Source organism: Acyrthosiphon pisum, chromosome X (genome assembly GCF_005508785.2).
Source record: "Acyrthosiphon pisum isolate AL4f chromosome X, pea_aphid_22Mar2018_4r6ur, whole genome shotgun sequence".
Classification (NCBI taxonomy): domain Eukaryota; kingdom Metazoa; phylum Arthropoda; class Insecta; order Hemiptera; family Aphididae; genus Acyrthosiphon; species Acyrthosiphon pisum.
The window spans coordinates 72,563,197-72,574,767 of record NC_042493.1 but is presented as its reverse complement, the minus strand read 5'-3'; the positions used below and the strand labels follow the sequence as shown (position 1 = coordinate 72,574,767).

General features: G+C 28.8%; 1 protein-coding gene across 1 annotated transcript in view; it reads right to left on the bottom strand.

Moving 5' to 3' along the window:
• Nucleotides 1–8,447: 8,447 nt before the first annotated feature.
• The window catches only part of LOC100575304 (gamma-butyrobetaine dioxygenase), a 5,681-nt gene continuing 2,557 nt past the window's right edge, over nt 8,448–11,571 (bottom strand). The window contains exons 2-4 of the mRNA XM_003242748.3: nt 11,044–11,246; nt 9,318–9,484; nt 8,448–8,741 (exon numbers count right to left, since the gene is read on the bottom strand). Of these exons, the coding sequence (XP_003242796.2) occupies nt 8,587–8,741; nt 9,318–9,484; nt 11,044–11,246 (525 nt within the window). The 3' untranslated portion in view covers nt 8,448–8,586. The remainder of the gene's footprint in view (nt 8,742–9,317; nt 9,485–11,043; nt 11,247–11,571) is intronic.

Sequence of the window (11,571 nt, the reverse complement as noted above, 5' to 3'; positions counted from 1 at the left end):
TAAATTTGCATTTAGGGCACATTAGTTAATTGTTTATAAGGTTTTTTAATAGAATTTGAAACGTTTTAGTGTAGTAATTTTTATGATAATCACTAACCGTCAAGTCTGTCATTTGTCCCGGTGATGTATAATGTATATTATGTATATAAGTATATTATATAATATTTATGTTTTATGTACACATATAGACGGCGCAAATATAAATAATATATGATACATAATATATAATGTAGGTATATAAAGATTGACAGTCAAAACCAGATGGAAAGTTTACATATTTGATCAATGCCAAAAAGCTTTTTCGTGTATATAACTAAAAGTCAGAATGCCTTTACGCTCTCAACCGCTATACAAACCATCGATTGACCCTGTACAACTGTCAAACACAATTATTGCTTTTTAGAATTGCGCCAGTATTAATAAAATAATAATTATAATACTATTATTCATAACGCGTTTGTGGTAGGCACGATAGGTTACTGTATGTACTGTAGGTACCTTATATTATAGACGTATAATTTTTTCAACATTTTTATTATATTATTGAACAATCTGCATTAAGTTTACAATAAACGTAAGTGAAGTGCGATGGGTGACTTATCGAAAAACTTATCCGTCAATTGTTGATGGAACTTAAGGCGTCGGAGATTCGAATTTTATTCAACTAATTTTATTCGCGGCACCTACCTACCTACTTAAGTTTAAGACACCTTAATATATTGTACCTATAGAATTTAAACTGATTTCATTCAAACATTCGTAAATGTTGAATTATTTTACAGTTTGTACTTGCGTAAAATATATATAGATGTATATTATACCGGTATCATAGTATTAAAGTGTGCACCTTAACTGTCGCAATAACTTTTTGTGTATCTGTTTCGTTTGATAAAGCCGGGTCGGAGCTTATAAACACTGTAAACACTAAATACACACAACACACACATACACTCTCGAAAACATTTTAAACGTCTACCCGCGCCCTTTTTATTGCCGGTTTGTGTGTGTATATAATATGATTATATCGAGTCCAAAGTAAATTAAAGTAGATAGTATTACCTACAATGTAATTGCATATACATTTAAATTGCTATAAAACGATGATATTATTATTATTATGATATCTGTAGGTATAACAGTAATGTAATATCTATATAGTGTCGTTACAGAGTTTTAATACAAATAACGTTAGGCAGTGCGTTTTATGGGGTGGAAGATCGTTGCCTGCAGTTGTAGTATATGTAGTGTACCAACGAGTTCTCTATACATACAATGGTCTACATTATTTGGATAGTTAGTACAACGAAACCGTTTATGTTTAAGTACTAACCGTGTCATGTATTATATGCGTACGTAGATAATAATAATAAATAATCTGTCATTGTACAAATAAAACATTACTTTCAATTTTCACAGATCAAATGAAAAAAAAAGAGTACATATTATTAATATTATATTATATTATTATGTTCAGAGTTTTTGACTGGTTGAGAATCGAGAAAGTCTGACTTACTATATCATATTGTGTATTCACAAAAATGACAAATGATAAAACAAATCATATAAACGAGTGGAGCTCAGAGTAAACATTAAAAAAAAAAAAAATGTTTGATAGTTATCATTGATTTTTAAATAAAATAAGTAACCATAAAGTGTGATTAACTTCTTACCAATGCCATTTTATCCAAACAAGTACTTGGTTATTTTTGGTTATTTAATATTCAATTTCATCTAAATACCTATAAAAACACTATGTTTATGTATATTTATATTTTTTCTTGATTAAAAAATTAATTACTTACGTGGAACCTTGTTTTAAATTTTTAATCTTTAGCTATAAAAGTTGAACGTTTTATAAATGTTTTAAATCATTTTTAAATTTGATAAATGTTGTCAAAAATTGAACTTTAAATGGTTGTAAAAAAATATTGTGACTGTATTTTTATATATTTTCAACTGCCATTGTAACGATATATTATAGGAGCCTAGTATTATACATTCAAGCTTTTTGACCCAACGAATAAAATTTTGTTGGCATTTATAGAAAAACTAGATGAACGATCAAATAATAATCTAATCACTGATTCATGTAAGTGTGTATGTTATTAAAATGTAATATGTTATTAGTTATGACCTACTTAGGTAGGGTATTAATGTTGTATAAAAGTGTGACCTGCAGAATAAATTCAATGACAAATAACGTAAATTCGTCTTTTCTCGTCGTTCCAAGACAAAAAATATTCTTTCGTTTCTTACTGTAGGTACATCATCATTCATCAAAATCATACACGAGCCTAGCAAACAGTCAGTCAATTCCGTGTTTTCCACGTTAATGATAATAAATGTGTTTCAACCTATAATAAAAATGCTTAAGCCCGAATATAATATAACGAGGAAATAATAGTACATAATATAATAAATTATATGTTGAGGGGATTGCAAACAGACAGTTTTTTTCACAATATACGATTCATATAATACAAAGCTTGGCTAGTTTACTATTTTTTTAACTCGTTATTCTATGTTTATATTTAAAAATATAAGTTCAATTAGTACAAACTACAAAGCTTTTTTTTATTTTATTTTTCAAGTTACTTTTTTAATAGAAAAAAAGTATCTTAATTTAGTTTAGATCAGTCATATTTTTATTTTTAACTTAATATTTACATTTATATGCCAATGCACAATAAGAATATTTGATAAAAGTATGTATATACAAAAATAGAAATACATATCAAAGTAGTTGACAGAAAAAAATATAACAGCCAAGGAGGCCATCCAACGGGTGTTAATTATTTCGGCAAAAATAAAACTTTTAATTTCAGCCGGGAGACAAAAAAACAATTAATCATTTCGTCCAAAAAGTTAATGTTTAAGTCCTATTGTTGCCAATCTAAACATTCATTAAATTTGTGGGCGTATTATTATTTTGATCACATAGTACATGAAATCAGGTACGTAACATATTAAACATAAAAAGTAATAAATTAAAAATTAAAAATGACAGCAAAAAATCAAATTTTTGTAATATAAAAAAAAACAAGCTATAATTATTATACAGAGGGGGGAAAAAATCGATTTCAATTGTGTCGCTCACTTTGAACAAATCCAATCAAGATGAGCAGTCCGTCTGTGCGGCTAATTGAACACAGCGCTTGGTGTATTTTGGTTTGAGTGTAATAATTTCATTAGCAAATCGGTTTCCACCCGGGAAAATGAACAACAATTAATATAAACAACACAGATTCTTAACACAGCCAAATAAGTGGTTTAGTAGACTTTTCTTAAAAAAAAAAAAAAGGTCACAGTAAAAACACGACAGATAGTGCCATTGATGCCTGTATCTATTTCATCGTTACATTTTCTGAGGACAACATTTGCAATTCAAAATAATGTTTGCAAAATTTGGTGCCAATTGGTCAAAAATTGTGGATTTGCATAGGCAAGTATGCATAATTTAGATAGATAATTTATAATACATAACTTATAATATCTATATTAGCATACTATCTATTAAAGTATATCCGTCTATCATGGTTACCGTTTTACTATTGACGAAATATCCTCAACAATTGTTTTATGTCACAGATGGTCAATATTATTACTGTAGTATATTAACCTTAACATTATACTTTGCCTCTTATATAAAATATATCTGTTGCTTATAACATTTTACATTTATATCTAATAGCTCCTATTGGTCTAAATTATAAAATATAATCCATTAGGCACATACAAATAGAAAACTATATCCAATCATAATAATTAATATTTTATTATCTTATGATAACCTTATATATTAAGAAAAAAATATTAGATTTTGGAGGGCCAAAGCAAAATGCATGTGTGCCACCAAACAGGCACACAGCGACCTATATCGGGCTATATCGGTTGAAAAACAAAACCCTTTACGAGTCCCGAGGAATCTATTGATATAATTTGTATTGAAAATGGTTTAGTCATCTTTAAGTTTATAGAGGACAAAGAGAGAAATAAGTAATGAAACTTTCATATTTAGGTATATATATTTAGATAGGTGACTATAGTAGACCACCCAGCAATGCTTCGCTATTGATAGTTTTCAGTATATATATATTATATATTATATATTATAGATATATACTGTTTTTACCGTTACAGTATTAAACGAAAAAGATTTAAAAAATATAAAATAGTATTAGATTTATTTAATTATTTTAATATTTACACAATTTACATACTGTACAAGACAAATGTAGGATGATGATTTTTTGTAGATAAAATTAAATTTGAATAAGTTTATAAGTACTTTGAGTGTAAAATATTTTTGGCCTTTGCATGTTTTGTAAAAATAGATTAATTTTTTGATTGTTCTACTCATGAGCATGCGACATATATAATTGCCCGTGTGTAAAGCATGGATATTCTAGATTTAATCCACACACACACTTGAAGTAATTGTTTAACTTTCGTGCGCCGCGTTGCCAACACACCTTATCCATTTTGTCAAAGTCTACACTTGGATGAAGACTGTAGTCGTAATTAAAATTGAATTGAAATGCTCCAAGTCGATGTGCACGATTCTTGAGATAGAATAGTTCTTATTTGTTCGGATTCGATTCTTACTGATCGTTGGTCTTCTGACTACAATTCACGTGATCAATCAACTCGTAAACGATCTGCTTCGTTCCTCCCTTGTTTGAGAAGCTCGTTGATTTGTGTTCCGCTAGTAGATAACCAATGATACGAATTTAGGAGGCATGATAATGAAAATAAAATAAATAGATTAACAGACAAAAAAAAATAAATAGAAATAAATGACGATTGACGACATTAAACGTGAAATAGGTCTAGTGAGCAAATTATAGAAACTATAATGATAACTAGGTACTTTATCACCTGAAACCATTGAGAATCTATAACTAATGATTATTAAAAGCAAAAATTTCGATTTCCAAGTGCCGAAACAAAATGTATGTGTGAGCCACCCTTTAGCGACCTATATGTGGGTCGAAAATCCAAACTACAAATCGTCCTATTGATTTTCAAGGAATTATTTGACACACATTTTATTCAAAATAGTCCAGTAGATTTAAGTCTAAGAGGATAAACCAGCAAACATTAATTTTTATATAATATGACGTATTTGATTATTATAATATTTATAAATTTAAATAAGCAATCGATTTTCTAACGTGAGTGCGTAGAGTAAATTATTATTAACTTAGCGACCTAGTGTGTATTGTTACCACGGTTATCTACTAGATAAGTAGAAGCCCAGACAGCATTTTGTAATGATAATATTATTATAGTATTATAATAACGTTATACTAATATTATTCGTTATTATAATGTTAATATTATAATAATACTAGCTGATCCCGTGCACTTCGTTACCCGTTAAATGTACAAACTGTATATGACTCAAAATTTGTTCAATGCGTTATTTAATATTCGGTGTGTGATGTTCTAGATTTATCTTAACTTTTCTGTTGCCCAGGATAAAATTCCGATTCACAGCAGTACATTATGAGGTAGGCAATCTACCTGCGGTAGATCGCGGACCCCGTGCTGTTGAACGTAAGTGTATGATTTAACTCTAATAAAGTATCAAAGTTATACCAAGTTTGACATAATACGGTGGATTAATATAATCAATTAATACATAATCCTAACCTAACCTAACCGTACTAAAATCCGACGAATAAAAAAAACCAAATTTGGTATTAATTTTAATCTTGTATTTTGTTTTTTTCTAGGTAAACTTGTATTACGGCCAAGGTGGATATATATCTATATATGCACCTTGATTACGGCTGAAGTTAGCCCCTTTGCGTTTTCTCGGCATTGAAATATGTGCAAAACAAACATAAATAGGATTAATTGAATTATTATAGTGATAATGTATTTTATGTATTTTATTATGTATCTTTGATTGAATACAAATACATATACATATACATTTAAATATTGGACTGTTTTACGAAAGCAATACATTTTATTTTTATTTATTATATCGAAAACACAGTGTATAGGGACCCGACCATCAGGGTATTGATAAGCACTACTATAAGCGCAGCGACGAGTACCGCAAAACGTGTTATCGCTGTACATACTATACAACATTTCTTAACCCTGTGACCCACTTGGGGAGGTGTTACATAGCAAATCGGGGGATATTTTCGTTTTTAATTGTCCGAGCGAGCGCAGCGAGCGAGTGACCCCGCTCGGTGACTCGGTGCAACAAAAATGCAATTTTCTTAACCCTATGACCCACTTGGGGAGGTGTTGCATAACAAATCGGGGGATATTTTCGTTTTTAATTGTCCGAGCGAGCGCAGCGAGCGAGTGACCCCGCTCGGTGACTCAGTGCAACAAAAAAAAATGCAATTTTCTTAACCCTGTGACCCACTTGGGGAGGTTTTGCATAGAAAATCGGGGGTTGTTCAGTCAAAAATACTTTTAAAAGTTAATATATAATGTAACAAGTCCCAGCGCATGCGCAGTATGTACCCGGATGGTCGGGTCTCTATACACAGTGTATCGAAAATATATTGTTAGAAACGTGAAAAAAAAATCTGTGTAAGTTAGACCTCTTATAAGTGAAATCAAAAAAACATATTTTGTCGTAAAACGTAACTTTTAATGCCATAGACGCGCGTGCCACGGAAACAAATAATAGAAAATAACCACATAGAGTGTATGTTGCTACGTGTCAACTATACACTACTGTGGCACTTAAGATGCCATAACTCCGGAATTATACTTAAGCACTGCATACAAACTTAGATAATAGCTGATTATCAGACATATATATTGATACAAATAATAATATTAATCAACAAACATGCCAGATTAACCAATAGCAACCAATATATAATACACTATTATTATTTTTATAATAATATAATTTTTATATATGTAACCGATAGCAACCATTTATAAACAAATATTTCTACCGTAAATTATCAAAATCCCTGTTTGACCACTTCTATTATTTTTTTCTGGACAACCCTTATGAAAAATAGATGTGTGTGTTTTTTTGAAAACTAATTTATTTGTGTCAGTGTACCTACAAGACAAGTATTCAAATAATGCTTAGATTTTCAACTTAAATATCTCTTCTGGTGAAAAAGTGAATCTAGTTGGTGCAAAAACCCCCCTAACCCCACATGGATACGGTACTGTAACTATATACAAATAATATTAATTAAACGTACCGGCTACCGTATTAATAATAATAATATAAATATAATATCCTTGGCTGACAAACTATCTCTGCTCAGAATCGTTGTTTGTATATAATGATATTATATCATTGAATTTAACAATATCCATTACAGTGACCCACTTACCTGATTTCCTTACATTTTGAAGCTTTATAATAAAATCTATCGCGGTATACTTATAATTAATATTATGGTCTATGGGATATTAATGTTATAATGAGTGAGAAAGATATCATTATCGAGTAAAATTCGCGAGTAAACACGATGAGCTGTGTTTTTAGGTTTGTGATAATTTTTCTGGTCGAATTACTGCTTCTCGTTTTGTTATTAACCTGGTTTTGTTACCTTGGACATTTTTTTATATCCTCAAGTTTTCATATTACAATATGCGTTAGGTAATCCACTAAAAATAGATGTAATGATCCAATTCACGACAAATATTACTTATATTTAACTCTTTAAAATATATTAGACTAGTGGAGCCCAATATTTTCTCATCGGTGTGCGGTATGCCACATTATCGTATTTTGGCATTAAAATCTTCGGGCCTTAAACTTTATAGTATTTGTTTGTACTTGTTAGAAAGGGAGGTCAAATAATTCGAAAAACAAATAAATTGGAGATTATTAAGATTGGTAATTGAAAACAATTCCATCTTGTGATAATTAGTAGTTATGGTACCTACTTTTCTAGATTTAATCTAAAATAAAAATTATATATATATATTCTAGCGATTGTGTAACACATTGTTAATAAAAACAATTGTTAAGTTCTGCTTTTATAAATTAAATAAATTAGCTTGTGGTTAATTATTAGATATTATATTATAATGTAAGTACTTACTATTATTTGTCGTAATATATTCGTTTGTAAGTCTCGTTTTATTATAGCATTATACGGAGTGCAGTAGTACATAATAATAATTATATAAATTGTCAAAAGGTATTATTTTTCATAGTGTATTAAAATTTCTTTGATGTCATATAATATATTTTTTATTTTTAATAATTTAAAAATAATGGAGAATGAGTTCTATGCAAAAACTAGTTTAATTATTTTCAACGTCTAACCAGTCATAACATACATATTATTAATAATATTAATTATAATGTTATAATTAATAACTTTAAATAGTCTTAGTAGAAACTATATGAAAAATAGAAAAAAAATTCAAATTAATAAAACGAATACTTATTATATTTAAATACCTACTAATAGAAATAAAATAGATACGATAAATAAATTACGTTACATTTATTATAGGTACATACAATTTATATCATGTTTAACTGTACTTATTTTGTATACCTAGTTTATGGTTCACCATTACTGGATTACATACAAATTTTACTTTTATATTTTTAAGTTATATGTATGATTAGTTAATATTTGTATTAGACAGTTGAGATTGAAGTACACGAGTTCTTGATTTTATTAAATCCCAGTCCAAATAACCGCCAATCAATAATCTAGAGCCTTGATATCCTTTTCTTCCGTGAAGTACTCGATGGTTGTCAAAAGTTAAAATGTCCCCTTGAAATAAAAAATAAAAAAGCGTTTTAAATATTATATATTATTACGTATATGCAGATAGGCTGCTAGGTTATGCATTTTTTAAGGTAAATATTTATTTTCTGAAAATGTATAAAAATGTATTATTTTAGTTTTAATTTATTGAGTGACGGCTTACATATTTAATATCATATTCGAAAACAAAATATTTTTTTTTGAAGATTTTTTTTAAAATCAAATTTCAAATGAGAATAGCTAATTAATTAGGTATTAGATATAACTATATGAGTATTTAAGATAATCGGAAAAGAGAGACACAGGGGCATGCCACAAAATATGAATTCACTAAACTTTAAATACTTTAACTTTATATGTTACAGACTACAATTAAGTTAAAGTTAAGTTAAGCTTATAATTCTGAGAAAAATATTCTGTTTGGAGTATGGCGTTTAAAATATTTAGGGACTCATTTAAAACTTAAACATTATGTGTTAAACTTTACCCTATTGTATGTCACACGTATCGTAACATTACGTCATTATAGAATGTGTTGATTAACATAATATAAAATAGATAAGCAATATAAGAAATATGTACCCGGTTTCATTTTAAAAGTGCTGATGATCTTTTCGTTGTACGCAATCTTTACAAATTTTTCGATTGCATCATACCAAATGTGTACTCTATCTATTGACACAGGAAATTTCGAATCTCTGTGATGCTCACTAAAATTAATTCTCTTGACATTCCCACAACTGTCTTCGCTATATATAAAAGTAAATATAACATGAATGTTCGATTAGTGTTTAATTAACGTCTATGGTAAAACTACAATGTTTAGAACATGCAAAATATCTAATTATACATTTTCAGTTAGTTATAATGAATTATGTATTGTACATCTTCGAGTCAGTGTGGTGTGTTTCAATTATGATTAGGTACAAAATTTCATAAAATATTTCATGTTGCTAAAAGATAAAAAAAAATTTTAGTTTAAAACTTTAATAGGAAGTAAGAAAATGTTTTAGAAATATTAGTACATTAATACACTACAAATTACTATTATAGTTTTAAACTAAAATTTTTTTTATCTTTTAGCAACATGAAATATTTTATGAAATATTATATAGTATAATTATCTATCTTATAGATATATTTTATTTGCATCATGATCGGGAACTGAATATTGGTAATCAGGTATGAAATCAGTGTGACCATCTAGTGACGATTTTATGAAACATGGCAAAAGACATAGCTAAAAAAATATATTTTTCAACATTTTGTTGAAATATTTCAAAGTGAAAATTTCATGTGAAATATTAGTTCAACTCATAACCCTAGTTTCCATAATTATTATGAAGGGGCAAAATACTGTTGATTTAGTAAGGAGTACTGTATAGGCAATATAAGGTACTATCTGTGTTTATATGTATAATATTATATTTTATTTTGATTACAACTCACACTAAATTATTGTTTTGAACAGTAGCTGCGAATAGAAAAAAAATATGGTAAAGTATAATTGTATCAATTAAAATAAACTTGAAGCTCAGTGACGTATACTGTTTAGTGGGGAAAAAACAAGCGTACAAATTGGCTATATCAATAATTAATTTAAAAAAATCGGGAAATAGCTATTCAGTAGCTATATAGCAGGGGTGGCCAAACCGCGACCCGCGAGCCTCATGCGTCATAGACTTTTGCGGCTCGCATTTTAACGTAACATTAGACGTAAATTAACGTAAGAGCCAAGATATAATATATAATAATATGACCTTTTATTTTTACATCTTGGTTCTTCAATTTTTAATTTTTATTAATATAATTGGTGGCTCGCGAGTCTCTTCTCACTGGCCACCCCTGCTATATAGTTTAGGTGTTGATTGTACCGCGTCGTTGAGGTTTCGTTGCTTAAGCAATACTATAATTATAGTAGATAATTAATAAATAATAATATGCGTTATACCTAGTTTCGAAAAGATTCAAGCTAATAATTATATTATTTTAATGAAATAAATAAAATTATTATTTTTCATTTAAATTTCAAATTTTAATAGGAGCCATAAATATCTAAAATACCTATATCGTTGTACCTTCGATTCATGGTTTCATTAAAAATTAAATTAAATAATAAGTTATTTACACTGTCTGACCGTAATTCTGTCGTCCAACCTTTAACCAACACTAATACCTACCTAGTTTATACTTCATAAACATAATAATAATATTATAATCTAAAATAAATTATTTTACAAAAGTCTACGACGGAGGCAAAAATAAATAATAATGATAATGGTTTTAACCGTTTCGACGTGGCACTAACCAAATTACGGGCGAGACGTAAACGTTATGAAAGTTGTAGCCGCCGTCGTGGCCGCGGTCAATCCACCTTACCGGCACCGAGGAAAGCGTCTTATAGCAGTCCTCGTCCATTTCCTTCAGACGATCACACACCGACAGCCCGTCGGTCACTTCGGATTCGCCGCCACTGGACTCGGGTTGAATGATGCAGTGCAGCAAAATCACCTAATTTCAATTAAACCGAATGTTGAATGGTCGAAAAGCTCATAATATTTCCATTAAACCGCGGCGCAGCGTAATAATAATGATAATATTATTATGTTAAAGTTTTTCCGTTCCATTTTATCGGCTTTACTTTTTGAAAATTACGGTGAGTAATATTATTATTCAATTAGTTTATATACATTTTCTTTATTAGGTATATTGTATTAAAATTTACGAGGATCTTGCGAACTTTTTTTTTTAATGATTTGACCTTACATAATATTATGATAATAATATCTTTAAAATACAATATACGGTAGGCTATCATTAAGTGGAACGGCAAAGC